General features: G+C 38.2%; 1 protein-coding gene across 1 annotated transcript; it reads right to left on the bottom strand.

The window, feature by feature from the left end:
* Positions 1-243: 243 nt before the first annotated feature.
* On the bottom strand, positions 244-1,070 carry LOC142521907 (uncharacterized). Its single transcript, XM_075625080.1, has 2 exons — positions 821-1,070; positions 244-581 (listed from the first exon to the last, which is right to left on the bottom strand). Exons 1-2 carry the CDS (start codon positions 1,068-1,070, stop codon positions 244-246), a joined length of 588 nt encoding a protein of 195 aa, XP_075481195.1.
* Between the last annotated feature and the right edge of the window lie 25,274 nt (positions 1,071-26,344).

The raw sequence follows: 26,344 nt of genomic DNA on the forward strand, positions 1-26,344 counted from the left end.
TTAAACATTCCTTTAGAAAACTTATTTAAATAAAATATAATTAATTTTCATGCATGCATGTGGTTAGTGTGTTCGGATTTCGGACGTTGCAATTCTTCCACGCTTAAAATAATTTTGTCCTCGAAATCAGTATTCCCTGAAAAGATCGGCGTAGCGATTCCTCATGTCGGTCTCAGGCTCCAAAGTAGCTTCCTCTTCTGAATGATTCAGCCACTTGACCATGACCATCTTGATCACCTTATTTCACAGCCTCCTCTCCTTCCTGCCTAAGATCTGCGTCGGTTTCTCCTCGTAGTTCAAGTTTGGAGTAAGCTGCAATGCCTCATAATTCATTACATGTGATGAATTTGACATGTACTTCCAGAGCATCGAAATGTGAAAGACATTGTGAACTCCAGCTAGATTAGGGAGTAAGGCCACCTTGTATGACAATGCTCCCACACTTTCCAAGATCTCGAATGGTGCAATAAACCTCGGACTGAGCTTGTCATTCTTCCCGAATAGCATAACTCCCTTCATGGGATCTATCTTGACAAAGACGTGATCACCATCTGAAAAATCGAGATCTCTCCTCTTCTTGTCTGCATAACTCTTATGTCTACTCTATGCCGTCTTCATCCTATCCAAGATCTTGACTACAAAATTCGTAGTCTATTGTACAATATCCGGTCCAATCTTGGCTCTCTCTCCGACCTTATCTCAATGAATCGGTGACCTACACTTCCTTCCATATAGAGCCTCGTAGGGAGCCATCCCTATAGATGATTGATAGCTATTGTTATAGGTAAACTCCATAGTGGCAGCTTCGGCTCCCAACTACCCTGGAATTCGATCACGCAAGCTCGTAGCAAGTCCTCAAAAATCTGGATCACTCTCTCTGATTGGCCATCAGTCTGCGGATGAAAGGCTATATTAAACAACAACTTGGTCACCATAGCGGAATGAAGACTCTTCCAGAATGATGAAGTAAAGCGCGGATCTCTGTCATATACAATAGACAATGGAATCCTATGTAGTCTGACTATCTCTTGAATATACAGCTCGACATACAGTAACATAGAGTAAGTCATCTTTACTAGCAGAAAAGGCGCTGATTTAGTCAGACGATCCACGATCACCCAAATAACATTTTAGCCCTTCATTTTTTTAGGGAGTGGCCTCATCAGCCCTGCTGGTCTCTGATGCTCTGCCTTCACCTACTAACAAGTGAGGCATTCCGACATAAACTTCCAAATTTCCCTCTACATACCCGGCCATTAATAGAGTAACTGTAGGTCTTTGTACATCTTTGTACTTCCTGGGTGGATAGAGTACAGCATAGCATGTTCCTCTATCATAATATCGACTCTTAACGAATCACCAATAGGCACCCATAAACGGCCCTTATAACTGAGCATGCCGTCCTCCACTGAATACAACGTACTGCCATTAGAGTCTTCCCTCGTCTTCCACTTCTGCAACTGCTCATCAGTATACTGCTCATTACGAATGCAGTCCTCAGAGTGGACTGCACCGCCAAAGTAGATAATCTCAGTGCATGGACACTAGCATAAATCTCCTGGTCGAACCTCTGAACTCTCTATCAGGAGAGGATTATGTACTACAAGATGGCCTACTACTGTTGTCTTTCTGCTCAATGCATCGGCCACCATATTAGCTTTTCTCGGGTGGTATCTAATGTCACAATCATAGTCCTTAACCGACTCCAACCACCACCTCTGCCTCATGTTCAGCTCCTTCTGAGTAAAGAAGTAATAGAATGTCTTGTGGTCGGTGAAAATCTTGCATTTCTCACTGTACAATTAATGTCTCCATATCCTCAATCCAAAAACAACTACCGCTAATTCAAGCCGGTGCGTCGGATAGTTCTTCTAATGAACCTTCATCTGTTTTGACGCATAGGCAATCACCTTATCATTCTACATCAGCACGATGCCCTAACCGAGCTTGGAAACATCAGTGTTTAGCACATAATCCCCTTGACCGGAAGGCATCGATAGAATGGGTGCTACAGTAAGTGCTTGCTTCAACTTCTCAAAACTACTCTGAAACTCGGCACTCCACACAAATTTGACATTTTTCTTCGTCAGGGCTGTCAAGGGTACTACAATAGACAAAAAACCATTGATAACTTGCGATAATAACCAGTCAGTCCTAAGAAACTACGAATTTTGAATACATTCCTAGGCACTGACCACTTCTTCATAGCTTTGACCTTAGACGGGTCGATTTCTATTCCATGCTTCAAAATAATGTGGCCTAAGAACGATACCTTCCAGTCAGAACTCACACTTACTGAATTTGGCAAACTACTTTTGATCTCAAAGCACTTGTAGTGCCGTCCTCTGATGCTGACTGTGCTCTTCATGATTTCTCGAATAGATCAGAATTTCGTCTATGAACACGTTAATGAACTGATCCAAATACGGCTGAAATACGCGATTCATGATGTCCATGAAAATCGCTGGGGAATTTGTCAACCAAAATAGTATCACAAGAAGTTTGTACGATCCATAACGATTACTGAAAGCCGTGTAATGAACATCTAATTCTTTGAATTTCAACTTATGATAGCAGGAACAAAGATCTATCTTCGATCTTTTTGGAAGGAAAACTAGGGTTCTTAAGTTTCCTCCAGCAGCCAAGCCCCTTTCCCCTATGATTTTTCAGTAGACTCAAGTTTGATTAGTAGCAAGAAACGTACCATGAGTCGTCTCGGATCGGTTTTTCGCATCTCCCCGCTTCGATATTCGTCATATCGTGAGTATAGATCATCAAGGCATGTATAATCTTTCATTTTTCCGCTTCGATCTTGTCATATTTTGATGCATATTGTGTGTAAAAATCCATATATGTTATGCAAAGTTTGAGAGATGATGTTTAGAATGATTTTGGAACAACTTTTAGATCTCAAAAAAAAAACCCCGAATCTGCTGTCATTTCGAATCCTGCGAATTTTAAATCGATTTTCTGGAAAAACTTTCAACCTATGAAGTGCAGTACTTTTTTATATCTTCGATTTGATAGTAAATTCGTAATTACTAGAGAAGAGACGAGTGGGTTAAGATCATTCTCGAGTGACTGCTCAAACTATGATGCTATCAAAATGTGTTATTCATGTATTCTAGAGGTTTATTGGTTGTAGGCTTCGCTGGGAACCACCGGGTGGTCACTGATTTGTTTAGGTATGTCGTGTGTTTTGATCAGAAGCTATTTGGTGTTTCGTTTCTGTGGGGAACCCGGACGCTAACTCATCTTCTTAATTATCATTAGGATCAATTAATGAAATTTGGGTCATAAATTTTTTTTTTTTTGAATGTTGAACACTATATAAACCAATGTACAAAGTCTATAACAAAGCGGCTCATCTTATTCAAATCACAAGATCAAGTTAAATATCTACAACATGATCCATAAGTACAAGTCTTGTACAAAAGTAATTCATAACAAACTACTGTTCATTCACTACATATCAGGTAATCAAAACAACTCTACTTCTGGGTCCGAATCTCCACTCTAAACTCAATCTCTCATGCTCTTCTTGACCATGATCATGTCCCACCTGTTGTCATACACATACAAACACAACAACTGCCGGATAACTCCTGTAAGAAATATATTCCCAGTATAAACAATGTATACATGCAATCATATAAGCAGATATAAAAGCATGGAACAGGTTATCAATAACCTGCATCATAATATGAAAAACATGAATCGATATAAAACTGTAAATCAAACTCTTTGACTCATAATCTCTGACTCGACTCTTCTCTAGTCTAGGGATCCCGTTCGAATAAAAACGCAACAGTCTCCCACCTACTCTCCCAGCTAGATGGTCGAAAGTTCTTATTCCCAGACTTTGGCATTCTATATCTAAACTCTACAATAGGAGTCGATCTACTCCTAAGCAACATCGATATCACCAAATGTCAAATGACTTGGCACCTCTGCCAATGACATGGCACATCTGCCATGGACTCAATACATGCTTTGCTATAAATCAATAAACTAAGCATATCAATTTCATGAATTGCAAACAGCAATGCAATACTACAAAGTATGTGGTTTTGGGAAACTCAAGTCGAATCTAACTCGAGTCGTATCTTCCCGATTTAACATTAATTTATACCTTTCTTTTGTCGATCTGACGAAGTCGAAGTATTGAATTCAAAGCTATCAATACTCAATCTGGAAATGACATTATTGAGAAGTACAATATCAATACACAACCCAACCAATACTGGATATAATCAGAACTCAATTAATTTTTTTTCGACAGCATAAGAGCACAATCTGGATATACCCAGCAATAAAATCTCAGCAGATATCAATCTCAACACTCATAATCAATCAACAACATAATCTGATACCAAATCTGTATATTCTCAATGTAATCAAATCTGAAAATGATAACAATTTCATACGGTATCCGTTCTGTGATCCGATTTCAATTATACAATTACCACAATCTCAGGAACACATAATATTAATCATATCATGATTCCTTCAACATCATCTTTTCAATTCATAAAAGAAAGTAGTAAAACTTACAGTCCCGTTGAAGCCTTTGTCGAGAGGAGCACGGTACTATTCTTGGATTGAAAATCAGACGGTCGGATCTTGCACAAGATTCAAATTCTAAAATATAAAAACTTGTAAACTCTCTAGGAGCCTCGGTTCTTTCTGTAGATTTGAAGGGAAATGAAAGTAATTTATCCTTTAATTGCATGCAAGAACATGTGGCTTCATATACATTCTGCACGTCTCGCGCATATGCGCGACCTTCACCGGCGCATATGCGCGAGACCTACTGGTCTCGGCATTCAAGAGTTTTCTGCTCGCGCATATGCGCGTGACTTACTGTCTCTGCAGCTTGGCCAAACATCTTGCTCGCGCATATGCGCGAGGTCTTCTACCTCGGCAATGGCCCTTCGCGCATATGCGCGCCTCTCTGCCGCGCATGTGCGCGATACTTACTGTATCCCACATATGCCAAACTCATGCACTTCCAATTCTGGTCTCGGAGGGGTCCGTCTATAATCACATCCATTCATCAATCAATAATCTCAGATTAACAGAATAAAAATCTCAGGCATTACAATTTTCCCCCTCTAAGATCTGATTTCGTCCCCGAAATCACAGGCAATCAAATCACATACAAGAAGGAGATATACAGAAGCTAAATAAGAAAACTCACATCAATGAAATAACTCTAGAAACTTCTGTCTCATATCTGATTCAGTTTCCCAAGTAGCTTCTTCAATGCCATGACGACTCCACTGAACTTTCACAAGCAGAATAGTCTTCGTTTTGAGCTGTTTTTCTTTACGATCAAGAATCTGGATCGGTTTTTCAAAATAACTCAGCGTTTCATCAAGTTCTGCATCGTCTGGTTGAAGAACATGAGAAGCATCAGGTAGATATTTTTGCAGCATAGATACATGAAAGACGTCATGTATACCAGATAAAGAAGGCGGAATAGCGAGTCAATAGGCACGAGTACCTATCTTCTCCAGAATCTCATACGGCCCATTATAGCGAGGAGATAATTTCCCTTTCTTGCCAAATCTGACAATGCCTCTGAAAGGAGAAATCTTCAAAAAAACTCTGCCTCCTTGCTCAAATTCTAACGGTCTACGTCGAATATTCGTATATTTGGCCTGTCTATCTTGAGCTGTCTTCATTCTCTTCTAAATCAGCTTTACTTTCCCAGTCATCTCTCGAATCATATCAGGTCCAAGTTCAGGTGCCTCAGACATCTCATCCCAATAGAGAGGGGATCTACACTTCTTGCCGTACAACGCTTCAAACGGAGCCATTTTTATACTCGTCTGATAGCTGTTGTTGTACGAAAACTCGCAAAGTGGCAGTGAATCTTGCCAACTAGTGCCAAAATCTAGCACTATAGCTCTCAACATATCCTCCAATCTCTGGATAGTCCGCTCTGACTGTCCGTCTGTCTGAGGATGATATGCAGTACTCAAATGTAATTTCGTACCTAGAGCTTGTTGCAAACTGTGCCAGAAGTGTGAAGTAAATCGAGGATCACGACCTGATACAATGGACTTCGGCACACAATGCAATCTGACCACTTCTCTGACATAGATCTCGGCCATCTGGTCATGTCTGTACGTCATTCTGTACGGAATAAAGCATGCTGATTTGGTTAATCTGTCAATAATGACCCAACTCGCATCGCAACCTCGGGAGGATCGTGGTAACTTCGTCACAAAATCCATGGAAATGTTATCCCATTTCCATTCAGGAATAGGTAAGCTATGTAACAAACCTCCTAGTTTCTTTCTTTCTGCTTTCACCTGTTGGCAATTCAAACATCTAGATACAAATTCTGCAATGTCTGATTTCATCTGTTTCCACCAAAACTGTTTTTTCAGATCATTGTACATATTTCTGCCACCAGGATGAATACTCAAACGACTACAGTGCGCTTCTGTCAAAATCTGCTATTTCAAGTTTGAAACATCTGGCACAACAAGTCGATTATTCACATATAATATATCATCACGAACCTGATATTCTGATTGATGTCTTGATCTGACCATCAAAATAGAGTTCTGAACATTCTGATCAATTTTCTGTTCTTCTTTGATTCGTAGAATCAACTCTGGTTCAACTTGAATGACATACAATCTCAGAGGTTGAGAATCTGTCTCAAATACTAATCCAGAAAGACAGCAATCTTGAATCAAATTTGAAACTCCAATCGTCGATAAGGATAAAGAACATACCTTTCGACTCAGTGCATCAGCTGCTGCATTCGATTTTCCCGGATAATATTTGATTTCACAATCAAAATCTTTCAATAAATCAAGCCATCTACGTTGCCTCATATTCAGTTCTGAATGTGAAAATAGATACTTCAGGCTCTTATGATCAGAATAGATCTCAAATTTCTCACCGTATGGATAGTGCCGTAAAATCTTCAATGCAAATACGATGGCAGCCAATTCAAGATCATGAATCGGATAGCTAGTCTCATGTGGCTTCAATTGTCTCGAGGCATAGGCAATAACATGTCCTGGCTGCATCAAAACACAACATATTCCTCTGTGAGAAGCATCAAAATAAACAACAAAATCACCAGTACCTGACGGAATAATCAACACAGGAGCACTGGTCAATCTCTTCTTCAACTCTAGAAAACTAGATTCACACTCCTCTGACCAAACAAAATGTGCATTCTTCTGAGTCATCTGAGTAATCGGCTCAGCAATGCTGGAAAAATCTTTAATAAATCGATGATAGTATCCTGCTAAACCCATAAAACTGCGTATCTCTGGGACTGATGTCGGTCTAGGCCAACTGATCACAGCCTCAACTTTGCTAGGATCAACAGAAATACCGTCTCCAGATATAATGTGTCCCAAAAATACAACTTGTCTCAACCAGAACTCACATTTAGACAGCTTTGCATACAATTTCTCATTTCTCAAAATCTTCAATACAGTTCTCAGATGCTCAGCATGATCAATCATATTCTTTGAATAAATCAGAATTTCATCAATAAAGATAATCACAAAGTCATCAAGATACTTCTGAAATATACGGTTCATCAACCATATAAATACAGCTAGAGCATTCAATAAACCAAACGGCATGACTATAAACTCATAATGGCCATACCTGGTTTTGAAAGCTGTCTTCGATATATCAGAATCTCTGACTCTCAAATGATAATATCCAGATCTCATATCGATCTTGGAATAAACAGAAGAACCCTGTAATTGATCAAATAAATCATCGATACGAGGCAAAGGATATTTATTCTTTATCGTAGCCTTGTTCAGTTGCCGATAGTCAATTCAGAGTCTCATTGAACCGTTCTTCTTTCTGACAAACAATACTGGAGCACCCCAAGGAGAAACACTCGGTCTGATGTACCCCTTGGCCAGTAAATCTTCTAACTGCTCTTTCAATTCTTTCAATTCCATTGGTGCCATTCTATATGGAGTTTTCGAAATAGGAACTGTTCCTGGTACCAATTCAATACTGAAGTCTATTTCTCGGATTGGAGGTAAACCCAGAATCTTATCTGGAAAGACATCAGCGAACTCACATACCACTGGCAGATCTGCCAATGACGGGCTCGATTTCAGTACGTCTACTGAATACATAAGGAATCCCTCTGCTCTTTTCTGTAATAATCGAGTCATAGATAATGCAGATATCAAAGGAATTCGCGATTTGGAACCCTTACCGTAAAATTTCCATTCATCAGCCATCTCAGGTCTGAATCTCACAATTTTCTGGAAACAATCTACGGTAGCTATGTACTTGGTCAGCATATCAATACCGATAATGCAGTCAAAATCAGACAAACCGAGTACAATGCAATCTAACTCAATTTCATTCTCATCATACTGCAGTATACAACGTTTAACATATTTCGCTTATATAAGACCTCTCCCCAAAGGTGAAGAGATAGATACTACAGCAGATAATGACTCAACAGGCAAATCATGCATCAATGCAAATCGCTCAGATATAAAAGTACGATATGCACCCGTATCAATCAATACATAAGCAGGATAACCACAATGAGAACAGTTACCTGGAACGACATCATCTTGTGCTTCCTGTGCCTGTTCTTCAGTCAAAGCAAATACTCTGGCCTGATGTCTCGGAGGCTGGCTAACAGTCTGGCTTCTTCCTGGCCTCGGCTGTGGCTGAGTAGTAGATGGTGGCTGGAAGGAGTGAACAGCAGATGATCGTCTATCAGTCTGAGCCACTGATCCAGATGATTCTGCTCTGGGATCGATGAGAACCTCGTTGTGGACAAACTCTGTCAAAATGTCTCTGCTGTCTGCAGATGTTGCAACTACCAAATACTCCTTGGCATTGCTCGGTAGGATGTCTTCCCCCACAAGTTCTGCAATAGACCCCTGTATAACTCTGGCTCTGTCATGAACCACTGGAGCTAGATGAACTATTATCAGACTTCTTAAACTGTTTACCTCGGGCTTTCAAATGATCTTTCTTCCCACTACTGTTACCACTGCCACTATCAAATCTCGGAGCGGGTTGGTGGAACTGAGTGGAAGGTTGTTGCTGTTTTTGTAGAACCCGTAAGTCAGTAGACGTATAAGCCGTGCATAATTCTAGATTTTTAAATTTAATTGACTTCATTGCATGATTATTTTAAATGCATTTGTTTGAAGTTAATTATTTCATTATTTCAGTTCAGTAGATTGATTTTTAGCATTTCAGTATTTTCAGTGAGGCCGGACCGGAGTTGGAGTTTTGAGATAGAATTTAAGATTTCGAGAAATATTTCCAGAAGTTAATTTAGCTAGCAACCAAGTTCATTTAAGTTAGAAAGGGAGGTTTGAGGATTTAATTTAATTATTTGAGGTGATTAAGAAATGAACTCATTTAAGTTATTAAATTAAGGGGTTAGCTCACTAAATTATTTAAAGGATTAGTAAGGCTTTCAAGGATTATTAGTTGACTAGATAATCAACATTCCCCTTTATTTTGTTTTGCATTTTTCGGCCACCCTTAGTGCTAGAAGATTCATTTTCCAAGTCATCAACTTTGACCAATTCTTTGCATGTAATTAGTAGGATAATTCTAGGATTTTTGGGAGCACAATTTAATTAATTAATGGACATATCCTAGACTAGAAAATAAGCAAAATTTCGGCCACTACCTCCTAGAAGCATCCACCAACTCATTTGATATCAATTCAAAATTTAAAATTCAAAGGGGAGTGGACTTGGTCTTGATTTTTCCTTATATTGTGCACCCTTCTCCTCACCCCTCATAACCATTTTTCCCCCCCTCTCCTTTTCGAAAATTCAGAGTGAATCCACACTCATTTTCAGTAGAAAAATCGTGAGGTACCTAGCCAAAAAGAAGAGAGAAAAATCGAGAGCAAGGTAAGGTAGAAAAGAGAAGCGCTCCACCTCCTCCGTGCCGCGTCGTCGTCGTTTCGTTCGTTTTCTTTCGAAACAAAACCAGGCATGTCTAGATTTCTTTAAAACCTCAATCAAGTCATATTATCATTTATTTTTCAGTACATGATCATGTTTATTCAAGTAAAAAAAATCGAGATCCAAGTCAAAACATTTTGAAACCACACATGCAGAATTTTCGATTTCCTTGGCAAGCTTCACGATTTCTTTTGGTTTGTGAGTTTCAGGTATTGGATCGACTCCAGGCTCCCAAGGCGGCTTGTATACATGTAGTAGGATGCATTAGGACCATGTTGGTCCATTCAAACCAGCCCCATGCTTGCTGGAAATTCAGAATGACAGCAAGTCCCCATAGGTTCAGAAATGTTGTTCGAAAAATTCAGTTTGTTGTCATGGAGGAAGGATCTGATCTTGGCTGCCCCAAGGTCCTATAGCCATGGTTGGATCACTTCCCTAGCATGTCTAAGACGTGACTAAGTTGCACTTTTGGTGGCTTGGTCCATGGTTCATTGGTTTTTAATAAAAACATCACAACAGCCCCTATACCCCTTCGGCTACTTCGGTTGGACAGCTTTTGGTTTCGGTTTGTGTTTGCTTGGTGTGGATCTTGGTTGGCCTATGGCCCTTAGCCACGGTTCATATCATGCTCCTAGATGTCTAGATCGTGCCATGGTCAATCAAATGGCCATTGGAACGACACGAGACATCGATCATAGCATAAACACTACACACGCATGCACGTTGCTTTCGGTTGGACCCTTCGGTTGAGTTATGGTGTGATGCGGATTGTGGCTGGCCTAGGGCCCTTAGCCATGGTTCAAATCATTCCTTGGGATGCTGTTAAGAGTCTCTGGTTGGTGGTTCACTCCCCTAATGGCCGATAGTCTCGAAACCAACGCAAGTCTTGTAGTTGCGCAGCTGCTGGAAATTACAGCAAGTTGCTGTGTCGTTTAGAAGGCTCGTTTGAGTTCTTGGTTGGCTTTTAGCCCATGGCCTTGGACTGGACAGTGCCTCATTGAGTTAGGAAGGTCATGTTTTTTACCGTTTGTCATTTGGATCATTTTTGAGGTCGTACGAGAATTTACGGTGCAATGTGCCAAATTGACTATCGAAAGAGCGTTTCGTGTTTTGGCCTCCATTTCACCTAGATTTCGACCCTATCATTTTAGGAGCATTATTTTATGATTTTTTAGCGTATTTTAATCATGACTATACGTCGGTTCGGTGTCGGTTCAGGTTGGCTCGGAGTCATGATTAAATGCGAAGTCATTAGGCGTCATAGTCGCATCTTTTGAACGTAAATTGCATAGTTGGTCAAGTTTTAGCATTTGCATGTTTTTCATGGCACAGTTAAGATGCAGCGAGCCTGGGGACGATCCAATCCAATCCAGTTGGTAAAATTACAGGATTTTTCATTACGTCAGTTAATTATATTACGTGCATTAAACAGAAAATGATTATTTTTGAGATTTATGCGATATGGCTTGTGGTTCATTTACTATGTGGGAGTGTTATTTTATACGGTCGCCAGTGACCGATCAGTTCAGTATGGTACCACCCGGTCGCCAGTGACCGGCCAGCTCAGTTCAGTTTCAGCCTCCCCGGTAGCCAGTTACCGATCAGTTCAGCTTAGTGCAGTGGCCACAGGCGTAAAACATAATCTCAACAGAAAATTTTATCAGTTATTTCAGTACAGGCTCCAAGGAGCAAACATTTTTTTACTGTGATTATCAGTTCAGTTATGCACGTATTATAATTGCTCAGTACAGATTATTTTCAGCATGCCTCAGGACAGGATATGTTAACTCATGCATATTTTAATTCAGATTTTTACTCGTTACCTGTGATATTTGCATGCTGAGTCTTTAGGCTCACTAGACTTGATTGTTGTAGGTACTGATGAGGCCAGGGCCGAGGGCGGGGACCAGTGAGCCAGCTTGGGTCGGCAGTAGTGGCACCCGAGGACCTCAGTGCAGCAGTTGTTATTTTATTCCGCAAACAATTTTTATCAGTCGTTGGATAATTTTTAAATTGTTATTGTTGGCAAAACTTTATTTTCTTCCGCTGCTATTATTTTAAACATTAAACTTGATTCATCAGTCGATTTTATGAATGAGGCCATTTAAGTTCTTTTAAAAAGAAAAATTTTTAATTTTCCGCAAATTTTCAAGCAAGGAGTTCTTGGCCCTTTTACAGTTTTGGTGCTGGAGCGACATACGAAGCTCCCTTCTGTCTAATCAAACCCGCTTCTGCTCCTTTGGCTCTGTTCAAAGCATCAGCAAAGTTATTTGTTCGCCTGGCATTTACCAATGTAAAGATCTCGGGATTCAGCCCATAAATGAACTAATCAGCTACTGCTTCATCATTTTCAGCAACATGCGGAGCAAATCATAACAAGGTAGAGAACTTGGCCACATATTCTTCTATGTTCAACTGACCCTGTCTCAGATTAGCAAACTCTGCTCCATTGTCTTTCCTGTACGATACTGGGAAAAATATTTGATAAAATTCAGTCTTAAAGATTTTCCAAGTAATGACTGTACCTCGATGGTCCAACGCTCTCTTAGTCGTGAGCCACCAATTCTTTGCAATGTCATGCAATTGATGCCCAATCAGTCTAACTCTTCGTTTATCTGTGTAATCCAAGGAATCAAACAACATCTCAATATCATCTAGCCAACTCTCACAGTCAACTGAAGTCTCAGTGCCCTTCAGAGTCGGCGATTTGAATGACTGAAATCTCTTCAGCAGTGTTTCCATAGGTGTCGCTGTAACATCCATTGGATTAGTAGAAGTACTACCCTGTTATGGGATTCTTTCGAGGAGGCATATCTGATTATCAAAATGGTTAGCAACAAAATATAACAAATTTGTTTCAGTCCTCCTCTGATCATCTTACTGCTGATCAAGAATCGGTTCTTATTCATTCTCAAGTCATACATGTTTCCAATCAAATCAGATATTCAGGTAAACATGTATTAAAGCAGTAAAACATGTGAACATCATAAAATCAAGGAAAGAAAACTCAATCTACCACGCTCACTCTCTTCTAAGTCAGTCTAAGGAACCTACTGCTCTGATACCACCTGTTGTGGGGACCCGGACGCTAACTCATCTTCTTAATTATCATTAAGATCAATTAATTAAATTTGGGTCATAATATTATTATTTTTTTTAAAATGTTGAACACTATATAAACCACTGTACAAAGTAGGCCCATCTTATTCAAATCACAAGGTCAAGTTAAATATCTACAACATGATCCATAAGTACAAGTCTTGTACAAAAGTAATTCATAACAAACTACTGTTCATTCACTAAATATCAGGTAATGAAAACAACTCTACTTCTGGGTCTGAATCTCCACTCTAAACTCAATCTCTCATCCTCTTCTTGACCCTGATCTTGTCCGACCTGTTGTCATGCACACATACAAACACAACAACAGTCGGATAACTCCGGTGAGAAATATATTCCCAGTATAAACAATGTATACATGCAATCATATAGGCAGATATAATAGCATGGAACAGTTATCAATAACATGGATCATAATCTGAAAAACATGAATCGATATAAAACTGTAAATCAAACTCTTTGACTCATAATCTCTTACTCGACTCTTCTCTAGTCTAGGGATCCCGTTTGAATAAGAACGCAACAGTCTCCCACCTACTCTCCCAGCTCGATGGTCATACGTTCTTATTCCCAGACTTTGGCATTCTATATCTAAACTCTACAATAGGAGTCGATCTACTCCTAAGCAACATCGATATCACCTAATGTCCAATGACTTGGCACCTCTGCCAATGACATGGCACATCTGCCATAGACTCAATACATGCTTTGCTATAAATCAATAGACTAAGCATATCAATTTCATGAATTACAAACATCAATGTAATACGACAAAGTATGTGGTTTTGGGAAACTCAAGTCGAATCTAACTCGAGTCGTATCTTCCCGGTTTAATATTAATTTATACCTTTCTTTTGTCGATCTAACGAAGTAGAAGTCTTGAATTCGAAGCTGTCAATACTCAATCTAGAAATGACATTATTGAGAAGTACAATATCAACATACAACCCAACCAATACCGGATATAATCAGAACTCAATCTAATTATGTTTCGACGGCATAACAGCAAAATCTCGATATACCCAGCAACACAATCTCAGCAGATATCAATCTCAACACACACAATCAATCAACAACATAATATGATACCAAATCTGTATATTCTCAATCAAATCAAATCTGAAAATGATAACAATTTCATACGGTATCCGTTCTGCGATCCGATTTTGATTATACAATTAGCCACAATCTCAGGAACATATAATATCAATCATATCATGTTCCCTTCAACATCATCTTTTGAAATCATAAAAGAAAGTAGTAAAACTTACGTCCCGTTGAAGCCTTTGTCGAGAGGAGCACGGTACTATTCTGGATTGAAAATCAGACGGTCGGATCTTGCACAAGATTCAAATTATAAAATATAATAACTTGTAAATTCTCTCTAGGAGTCTCGGTTCTTTCTGTAGGTTTGAAGGGAAATGAAAGTAATTTATCCTTTAATTGCATGGCAAGAACATGTGGCTTCATATACATTCTGCACGTCTCGCGCATATGCGCGACCTTCACCGACGCATATGCGCAAGACCTACTGGTCTCGGCATTCAAGAGTTCTTCTGCTCGCGCATATGCGCGCCCCATCTTCGCGCATATGCGGGAGACCTATTGTCTCTGCGCTTGGCCAAACATCTTGCTCGCTCATATGCGCGAGGTCTTCTGCCTCGGCAATGGCCCTTCGCGCATATGCGCGCCTCTTTGCCGCGCCTGTGCGCGATACCTACTGTATCCCACATATGCCAAACTCATGCACTTCCAATTCTGGTCTCGGAGTGGTCCTTCTATAATTACATCAATTCATCAATCAATAATCTCAGATTAACAGAATAAAAATCTTGGGCATTACAGTTTCGGGTTGGAAAGGGTTTGGTTACAATAGAAGTCGTAGGGAAGCGAATGATGTCGAATTTCGGGTTTATGGGATTGTGACGTGTTGTGGTTGCGTGTCATTGCTTGGGGACGTTTGGAGCGTTTGTATGGGTTTGAGCCAATGCCATAGCTTCCTAGGATGGGTCTCGATGTGTTGGTTCACTGGTCCGTATGATCGAGTTAGGAGGATTAAGCCACAAGTGTGGTGAATTCTGCTGATTTACCATTTTCGTAGGTATACAGACCCGGAGCCGGACCCTAACACAGGGTTCATGCCCTTGTTTCTTTCGAAGTGTGAAATTATAGAGTCTACAGGGACCCAGACCCGATTGTGTACACGGGGTCCATGTCTTACATTTCTTGGGAAATGTTCATACTCCATATCAAGACTAGTTTCGGGGTCGATGTCATGGTTTAGTATGATGATTAAACTTGGTCAAGTCCCGAGTGGTCTAAGAAGTCATAAGTTATTTAATTACTTCGGTAGTGAGTACAAGTGGTACGGTTATGTTTTGGAATTTTTGTTGCATGAATAATGTGTTAGTACGTGCAGCAGTAGCCCAAGCGAGATCCAACGAAGCCCTCGACGCTATGTAAGTATGTTCGACGTGAAAAAATAAAATGTTTTATGTATTTGAGTTATACGAATTGTCTTGTGACCAATTATGTTATGGGTTTGGAAGCCGGAGAAAGTGTCTGGGGACCTTTCCAACTCGGTAAAGCATGACCTGGTTTTGATCAGGATTGAGAATCGGTAAAGCATGACCAGGTATTAATCCACCCGGTAAAGCATGACCAGGGGTCGAAAGGATGTGATGGTCCTTGCCAGCCCAGTACTGTGATATAGTCTGATCAGGCGCATTATGTTATGGGTCACTTGTTTTGTAACATATCTCTACGAAAAATGATGATGATTTTGAATGTTTAGGTCTGTATGATGCAAGCTTTATAACGTTCCGAAAACTTGAAGGTCCACGTAAACCACATGCATGCAAGTTATTAAATATCTTTTGTACTTTATTAATGTGTTTTAATGCATGTTTATTTCATGAATTTGTATTTTAATTCATGGTTTATTTAAAGTTTCATGCATTAGGATTTTAAGTTGCGTTTCGCGCTCGAACGAGGAACGAAGATCGGGGATATTTAGGAAAAATAATTTTTTGAAATAATTATTTTTAATTATTTAATATGAGGTGTTTTTAAATATGATTTTTTAAAATGGGTCCTTGGTTGGGTATTTTTACCCGTCGGGTTAAATTTTTGGCTTGTACGCAAGTTTTATTGATTCGGAGGACTTTTTGAGAGCTCGGACAATATTTTCAAAAAATATTTAAATGAAATATTTTTCGGGAACATTTTTGGGCTTGTTGGGTTTGTTTTATTGCTAATTGGGCTCAAAATAATTTTAAACCTTTTTAAATTATATTTAAGGGCCCATTAGTGGTTTGTTTTCTATTTAATTACCACTTAAACCTACCATAAACCTAAAATCCCTTTAGCATCCGCCCACACCCTCATTTCAGCAGCATTCCCCTTTGGGTTCCGCAGCAACTTGCTGGGGAATTTTGGTGCTCCATTAATCTTATATCAAGCCTTATCCCCGCTCCTTTGATTATTCCCCGACGCGCATTTCATTCGAGTTTGTGGGCATTATCACAATAAGGCACGCCATGTACCTTTATTTTTTCATCATTCACGCTATATACTTGCTGATATGTGTTTATTTGCATGAGGGTTTTTCGATCTAGCATGGAGCATGGAGCTTTTTCAGTTTTTACATTATTTCATGCAATCTTTTGATGACAACTCACGCTTTCATGTATTTCGTTCAAGGGGCTGCTATTTTGTTGAATTAAAGAGGCTGTGTAAGATGGTAAATGGTTTTCATAATGTTGGAATAGAGGGTAAGCATGCCATGTTAGAGCCGAGGGGTAGTGTTGTAGGGTTGGCTCAGTTTCTTTAGGGTTGGAGTTAGAGGATGAGCCGCCTGTACCAGGACCATTTTTAGCCATAAACCACACCCTGGTGGGCCGAATTCATGGTCTAAGATGGCTTGAACACGGTTGGAGGTGGTCTCGAAGCCAACCGATCGAAGGGTAGCCTTGGCCGCAACTTTGGTGTGTTGAACGTCCTTCGGGAGCACGGATGTTGGGGCGTTTGTGGGGCTGAAAGTCATGGTTAGTTCAGTCCAGTAGGGTCCTAAGGTGAGCTAGGAGGGACAGGTTCAGGGCTGGTCCGAGTCGGTAGGGCCTAGGGTCGATAATTTGCGAGATTGGTCCATGGGGTACGAAAATGTAGGGTGCAGAATAATTCGAGCAACCATTGAGCTAGTTTCGAGGGTCATAAAGAGGCTGAAATAGGTGGTTTAGAGGCTGTTCACGTAGTTTTAAGTCATTGTTACAGTTGGGAAAATTTTGGTTTCGTTTCGGGTTGATTCGGGTTAAAACCGGGCCCCGTCAAAGTTTTAAAACGAATAGATTAAATTTTGAAACGGGCTCGAGTTTACGTCTAAAGAATGCTTATAAATATTTTTTAGGATTTTTTAAGGAGTTTTGTAAGTTTCAGGGTCGAAATTTAGAGGTCCAAGGGTAAAACGGTCAATTCGGGTTTCTAGGGGCAAAATATTCATTTTGCACTCGGGGTGAGTTTTTGGTCCTGGCAGCGCCCTGAGCATAATTTTATCATGCTTTTAAATGTTTTTGCATCATTAATATGATTTTTATGTAATTACAAAAATTACGTTGCGTGCTTAATTTTAAGAAAAGTTTATGTATATGTAAGGCCAAGGTTCAGTGGGCGGGTAATGCTGTCGCAGATGTTCCCATCGCCGTGTACCTTGGTTACACATAGATGGATTCATTGAAATACATGATAATACGAAAATCTTAGCTGACGAACGAAATTCAAATTAAGAAAACGAACTCATATATGTTGATATGATGATAAGCGCTATGATTATTATTATCTTTTGACAGATTATGATTATTCATTCGAGTTTTCTCAGATCGTGAAATTTATGTTGAATACGGTATTTTTCACTGCTGCATGATATGTATATGTATTTGATATCACGGTACACAGGTGTGTTGAATCTTTAGACTCACTAGGTGTGAATGATATAGTTGAACACATTGATGAGGAGACTGGAGGTGCCGAGGACTGAGTAGGCGGAGTTGGCTGTGCGCACGCGAAGCCGAGGACCTTGTATTTTTCAACAAATATACGATTGTAGAAAACATATAAGAAAATTTTTAAATGGTTGACGATGTTATTCTGTTGAGGTTTTTGACATATTTTAATATGCTTATTGTTTTATTCTCTAAATGGCAAATGTTTAGGTTGGTTGTTCTTTTCATAATTTTAACCGTGGTTATTTTATTTAGCAGTGGGTTGATTTTTCAAAATGTATGTTTTGAATTATGTATTTATGTAGGCATGGCCATTGCATTTAAAAAAAATTTCTGTAGAATTTTAAAATGAGCAGACGTTTTTAGTTGGTATCAGAGCAAGGGTCCTGTATAGGGTTGTGCCACCGTCAGCTACTGCAGCTCAGTCTTCACGCCTAAAATCTATAAGCTTTTATGTTTTAAATGATTTACTGCTATCATCTGCATGTTTACATGATATACGTTTTACACTATAGGTTTATCTGTCGTTATGTTTTGAGATTAGATGCTTTAAAGTTTTTATGCATGTTATGACATGAAATGAGAAATTATTTGATTTTCATCCATGCTGGCTTTGTGGTAGAATTTGACATGATTAAGAATTTGGCTATTGAGTGTTAGGAAAGGTTGAAAATGATGTGACTGTATTGATTTTTGGTTAGTAATCATTGATGTTCTATTATTTGAATCATAAGTTAGTCATTAAGATTATGAATGCTTCTGTGACTTGTAGATTTTCTAAGAAAATATTGATGGTTCAAGGTTACTGATTGAGTTAATTTTCGAGAAATTCATATAAGAATAATGAATCGAAGGCTACGACTATCTTTAGAAGTATAAAAACATATAATTTGAGATTTTAAGTATTTATGAAAATGTAAGATTGGTTATGAGAATTGATTTTGGGTTTAACAAGCTTAAAATTATCGAATTTTATGTTACGAGAAACATATAAAATGGAATTAGGAACGCCAAAAACTTATGGATAATTGTGTAATTTTTGAGATTAAGGACAATTTGGATAATTTTCGAGGAAATTAAGATTAAATTTTGCAATTTTTAAGAAATTTGGGGACTAGTTTAGCAGTAAGTGAGAATCGAATGTTTTACAGGATATGAATTTTCGATGATTTAGGCTTGAAGGGATATTTAGAACCTTGAAACATTTGGGTTATAATGTTATAAGGAATGGTAATCGAAGGATTGTAGGATGAAACAATATTAGACTGGAAAATCTAAGTGTTAATGGAATAGTCCTCCGGCAAACTAAGAATTTAGAGTTATAACAATTTGAGGTAAAGAGGATCAATTAGTTAAGTTATAAGATTAGACATTAAATTAGCTTATTTTTGGGAACTTAAGGTTTGTTGTAGCATATGTTTTAATCATGATCTTAAGAGGTGAAATTATACTTTTGCTAGGGTTAAATTTTTCTAGAATGTTGGGCATGACTTAGGGTTAGGTTATTTAATATAAGCAAGTAAGAAGTGAGTTAGACACCTTGTCTTGAGAAATTTTTGAAGTTCATTAAGAAACTTAGAATTAAGTTGATATGAGTCTTGGAATTAGGTAATCTAAGACTACTTGGGTTGTGTAAACTTGAACTGCAAGTTTATGAAATAGTTGTTCGTACGGAAATTTTCGGTGAAATAAAAACAAAAGGGAGTTAGTTGTGTTCAATATATGTTACCAATGAACGAATATTAAGATTTTTATCGAGTAATAAAAATAAAACATTGATATATGGATTCTAGAACTCTATGGGTTATAAGTGAAGTTGATTTATTCTAGTCAGCCCATCATTATCAGAGGAGAACTTATTAAATTTATATGCTAGTATTAATTAAGCATTAAGGATACGTAAGAATGCGCCATTTGTGCAATGAGGAAGGTCCAAAGGTCTTAGGCCTCAACTATAATGTAATTGGGAAGGATATAGTTTAAGCATTAATTGAGGCTAGAAAGGCTTTATTATATAGGTATAAGATCGATATTGTATATTTAGGTTTTATGGATTAACGTTACTCGAGTTTTAAGATTTGCAACAATTTAATATGTGGGATGCACTTGTAAAATATTTAAGTTACGTAAGTTTTATGGGGTTGAGATAAGGACTAACTTTTACGTGTATTATTGGGGATAGAAGTCTATTAGTAACTTTTGGTGCTAAGATCTCTTGAGTTGAGCTGCATCAATGCTAATATTTGTATTTAAAGCCTTAGCATACTTCGAATTCAATAAATTTAAGAAGAGATGCTTTTGGGCTTTTAATATAGAAATATTATAAGTCGATGAACATTTGGATATACTATAAGAAAAGTAATGTGCGATAAGTTAGGACATCCAACTCTAGTATGAGGAATTGCAAGGTAAGTCAAAATTCGAGGTCATAGTAGGATAGAACTAAGTCACCATAGGTCGTTTTAAGTTGCGATCCGCCATCGAGGATTTTGAAGGTAAATGTAATCGGGATTGAGGAGACGTAAGGACAGTTTAACATTTATTTTATCAGAGTAGCGCAGCGGAAGCGTGGATTATTGAGATACTAGAATTAAGAGTCTAAACTTTTGATTATCGAGGATAAGCGAATTTCGGGGACGAAATTCAATTTAAGAGGGATAGATTGTAACGTCCCGAAAATTTGAAGGTCCACGTAAACCACATGCATGCAAGTTATTAAATTTCTTTTGTACTTTATTAATTTTTTTAATGAATTAAATGCATGTATTCATGAATTTTTGTATTAATTCATGGTTTATTTAAAGTTTCATGAATTATGATTTTAAGTTTTATTTCACTCTAGAACGAGGAACGGAGACCGTGAATATTCAAGAAAAATATTTTTATGGAATAATTATTTTTAGTTATTTAATATGAGGCGTTTTTAAATATGATTTTTGAAAATGGGCCTTGGTTGGGTATTTTTACCCGCCGGGTTATATTTTTAGCCGGTACGCAAATTTTATTGATTCAGGGGACATTTTGATTTCTCGGGCAATTTTTTCAAAAACTTACCTAAACGAAATATATTTCAGGAACATTTTTTGGCTTGTTGGGTTTGTTTTATTGCTAAATGGGCTCAAAATAATTTTAGTCTTTTTTAAATTATAATTAAGGGCTCGTTAGTGGTTTGTTTTCTATTTAATTACCACTTAAACCTACCATAAACCTAAAATCCCTTTAGCATCCGCCCACACCCTCATTTCAGCAGCATTCCCCTTTGGGTTCCGCAGCAACTTGCTGGGGAATTTTGGTGCTCCATTAATCTTATATCAAGCCTTATCCCCGCTCCTTTGATTATTCCCCGACGCGCATTTCTTCGAGTTTGTGAGCATTATCACAATAAGGCACGCCATGTACCTTTATTTTTGCATCATTCAAGATATATACTTGCTGATATGTGTTTATTTTCATGAGGATTTTGTTAGAGTAGGTGCCCGTCGAGCCAAGTGTTGGCCGAGGGTTCACATTGAAACTCTATGTATAAACAATCTTTGTTTTAGTAAAATTTGAAATTATGTTTTGGCATATCTTTATCTGTATACTCATGCTTGTTTTATTGATAAAGTCCTTGAATATACAAATAGTAGAAAGAATATGAGATGTACATATGATGAATATCATGGAACTCATATTTGGAATAGTGTATATTCTAAACAGTTCCTAGTCGATTCAGCCGCCGCTAAGAAGGATAAAGGCCGCTCGTGTTTGAGACTATTATCTGCGATGTGAGTACCATGTTTCATTGGTAGGGGACATTGTGATGTCCGAGCATGCAGATAGATGCTCCTTGTAGAGTAAACTGAACAACACTCCATAAAGGACTTTCCAAGTGGTTCTCACTTATCGAGTGGAAACGTCCTAGTTTATGGTTATACACCATTAGTCCTTACGATCCGGGACAACATTGAGACTCTATATGCTAGCATTGCACTTTGAATTGTTTACCGACTCTCATGGGGTCATCAGGTGGCAAGGTTGGGTATGAGTCGATGCATTGTAGTCGGGGATTCACTGCTTACCTTCGGGTATGGATATTCTATGTGTATGTAGTTTGAAATCTCTTATGAGAGTGTTGGTGGTAATTACGAAAGGGGTTTCATAGATTACACCATCGATGCAACTACGACATGACACATAGTATCGATTCTTTGACAACTCTCGATATACCAATGGTTGTCGAATCGGTCGAGATATATGAGATGAAAGGACTGTACTGTACGCTAACCATATGGAATGGTTCTTGCAGACACTATCATTTGATACCTAGGAAATCATGTAAGCGATGCTGCTAGGCGTTTGACGTGATTGATTGGGTACTATCAGACTTGAATTCTGACGTTCTTGTTATCAAGGAGTTGATAAGTAAGAATGAAGTAATTGGAGTATGCTCATATAAGGACATATTTAGTCCTGAATCAGATTGTGATGTGAACCCACTGCTAGTTGTATCATTGAACCATTGAGGGCCCAAAAAGTACTAGCTTTCTAGGTCTTGTTGAGATGGAAATTAGTTCAATATATTGAACGGCTTATAAAGGAGTTTATAAGCACAAGAAAAAATTAGAAGTATGACTTCTATATGGGGAATGTAACTTTTAATTTGTGGAAGTGTTCCTAAATTAAAAGTTGGCCAAATAAATAATGTATTTGAAAATTGTGATTTTCATAAACTTTATTATAGACTAAATTAAATTAATTCAAGTGTTGAATTAATTAAACACTAGTAGACCTAGTAGAGTTCAAATAATTAAATTAATTCAAGTGTTGAATTTATTAAATAACATTGGGTCTTGTAGAGCCCAATTGGAAATAATTATTCAAATAATGGGCTTGAGTAAATTCAAGCAAAGTTTAATTTATCTCAAATGTGTTTGAGATATTTAAATGATTGTACATGTGCTTTGTAATTGTTACAAGCCCAAATAAATTGCAATGCTTGGAAAGTGAAAGGTTGGGAGTCAACTTTTTCAAAATAAAGGCTAGCATGCCTTTGGAATACACAACACTTTTTACACAACCAAGGAAAGGCTTCCCTTTTATCTCTCTACACCTTGGCCAAATTTTCTCCTAATTTTTTCAAAAATTGCTTCTTTTTTTTTTGATGATTTGATAGCAAACTTCTCAAAGAAAAATGCCTTGCATTTTCTAGTGCAAGTGTAAGGTGGTTCTAGCTTGTTGGTGGTGGGCTTGATTTTGAGTAAGGATTGCTCAAGGGAAGCTTGTAGATTGTCTACCCATTGAAGAGCTAAGTTGTTTATCATCTTAGTTGGAGCCATCATCAATCCTTTGTGATTGATAGGTAAAATTCTAAAACAATCTATGTACGATATTTTTGTGTTTTTGATATTTGCTACACACACTAGCGGGTGCTCGGTTTTTCTTGCTTGAAAAGTATGATTTTTTGAAAATTCTGTTGCGCATCCGGGCTTCGTAACCGATCCTCTTTCAAGTGGTATCAGAGCTAAGGTTACTATTTTGTGTAGCAGATACATGATATTACATTGAGGTCAATTTCTAATCGCATGAGATAATCGTTACAACTAAATCGAGGCAATTTTGGGGAGGCATTTCGGGCAGCTTGTTGACCCCCATTTCGGACAGCAAGGGCAGCCCTTGGGGCTGCCCGAACCCCCTCTTTTTAAAATAATAAAAAAAAATTGTTGGCCGGAATCCCGCAACGGAGCTCCGGTAATGGCGATGACGACTAAGGTTTCAAAAGTGTTTTGGAATATCAAAGTGTCATGGGCCTTGAGTTTTTGGGCCATTAGATGGATAACATAATTTGTGAAATTTAAATGGGCCAAATTATTTTTGGTGAAAAATGTCTTATTGGGTCCTTTAAGTTTAAATCTACAAAATTTGTAGATTTTTTCTCAAAAAATAAATAATTGAAGTTGGACTTTAATTATTTACAGTAAATGGTGATTTACAAGAAATTCGATTATAAATAAATTAATTAGAAAGTAGACAAAGGAGTTTGTTTACTTTGTTTATTTAGTTTATAATCGTGGCGGTTAGTTATTGGATCAAGATATACAATATTGGATCAATTGATTATTGTGATAATTAATTGAGGGTGTATGATATGTGATATTATGCATGAAGGATGATCAAAAGCTCAAGCCCAATTTGCTAGGTGTATGCTAGGATATTTTGTGTTGAATGATTGTAATAATTATCAATTTATAAGTGGGCTTGGTTTATGGCCTATTCCCACCCCATGAGATGTACCTCTATTTGCCATGGATATTTATTTGTAAATATTAGTTTAGTGGAAGATCAAGATTGGAAGATGGTGGGCCTTGATGATTATGAAGATCGAAGACATGTAAATATTGGAGGCTTATGTAATTCTGCATTTGCATCTCATGCATTCCCTAGGATTGGACCTAGGCCCGTGTTTGGCTCACACATGTCATTAGTTTTTGGGGTGATTGATCATCCTTGTTAAATTTACTGTTTATGATATATGCATGATTTATTATAAATAATGAGTATATACGGTTATTATTATGATAATAACAAAGTTGCATGAATCCGGAAAAACATACGATCAAACATGGCGAGTTTTTAAACAAAATTAATGATGAGACCTTTCAAAATTAAAAAACTCTCATTTTGAATAATATTCAAAATTAATATCAAGCCCGAAAAGGAGAATTATAAAGTTATTTATAATTTCCTGTCTTCCATCGACAATTGGTGCATGATGAACGCTACCCTTACTCGGGGCTTGGCTAATATTATTGGGGGAGCCCGGACAACGGAAAACTGTGACATCCATTGACATGGTGATGTGAACTACGTGGAACTCCCATGATTTTGGCTCATATTATTGAGGAAGTCATGGCGATCGCCCATTAAGGTTCAACATCGATGGGTAAGGCTTGACACGTAAAGATAAATGACGTCATGTTATTGGAACCTAATCAAACGTGAGACAAAAGTTTACGTAGATGGTTGCATGAAGATGCAATTGAAACTACCTTTTAGAAATTATGATTGGCTGATATTGTTCGGGATCATAATTTGCTAATTCCATCTTACGTACCTACTGAGGAAAGGAGTTTCCCATTTCACTAGAGGGTAATGAAAAATGTCAAAACAGTGGGAGCAAAAATTTATGAAGTAAAATTCCATACTTTATATCTTACTAAATATTTTAAAACAGTCATTAACATTTATCAGTTTTACTTTTCAGTACAAATTTTGACAATGTCTTCGATTCGCAATCCATTATCTGCTATACTCGGCAAACACGTTTTAACTGGACCTAATTACCTCAATTGGCTAAGAAATCTGAAAATCGTCTTGCATTCGAAAATGATAGCATATACACTTACTGAGTCGCCCCCTGTTGAGGCTCTGACTAGCTGCACTCCTGAAGAATTGCAAAATTACAAGGATTGGTGTGACCATGACTTGCGAGCAAAGTGTTATATGCAGGCTTCTATGATTGATGAGCTACAGAGGCATTTTGAGGATGCAAAGAGTGCTGCTGACATTCATTTGCATCTCAAGGAGCTCTTTGGTGAGCAGAATCGACCCCTTAGGCATGCTACTGTCAAGGAGCTGATCAATTTACGCATGCGAGATGGGGCATCGGTCCATGAGCATGGCCTAAAGTTGATTGGGCTTGTGGATAAGCTCGTTGGCATGGGTCTTATGTTGCCATCGAAGTTTACCACTGACGTGTTGCTCTTGTCACTGCCGAGCTCATTTGATCCTTTTGTGGTCAATTTCAATATGAACAAGCTGGAGCCTACCCTTGAGGAGTTGGTGAATATGCTTGTTACATTTGAGTCCTCCATCAAAAACGGAGAAGTCGATTCTTTGTGGGTCCTTCATCTGGCATGAAGACTAGTCCACATGGGAAGGGAAAGAAGCATTCTTTCCAACGTCCCAAGAAGAACGTGCCCTTTAAGAGGCAATCTCCGAGTCCCGCTGTGGTATCCATACCAGTGAAGGCTGACAAGACTGTTGATGTATGTCATCGCTACAAGAAGCCTAGACATTGGAGGCATAACTGCAGAGAAAATATCTTTCCCTGAAAGGTTCTGGAAATGATATGTTCTACATTGAAGTAAACATTTCAATTAACTCTACTTCTTAGGTATTAGATACCGGCTGTGGCTAACATCTCTCTAATGATTTACAGGTGATGGGAAGAAGTAGAAGACTTAGGGAATGTGAGACTTTCTTGAGGATGGGAAATGGGGCAAGAGTTGC

Source organism: Primulina tabacum, chromosome 13 (genome assembly GCF_025594145.1).
Source record: "Primulina tabacum isolate GXHZ01 chromosome 13, ASM2559414v2, whole genome shotgun sequence".
Taxonomy (NCBI): Eukaryota; Viridiplantae; Streptophyta; class Magnoliopsida; order Lamiales; family Gesneriaceae; genus Primulina; species Primulina tabacum.

Excerpts from the sequence above, each read along its gene's own strand:
- LOC142521907 (XM_075625080.1), bottom strand. The coding sequence starts at position 1,070 with ATGACTTACTCTATGTTACTGTATGTCGAGCTGTATATTCAAGAGATA. Across the intron at positions 582-820 it reads TTGCGTGATCGAATTCCAGG|ACAAGAAGAGGAGAGATCTC; the intron begins GTAGTTGGGAGC and ends AGAGTTATGCAG.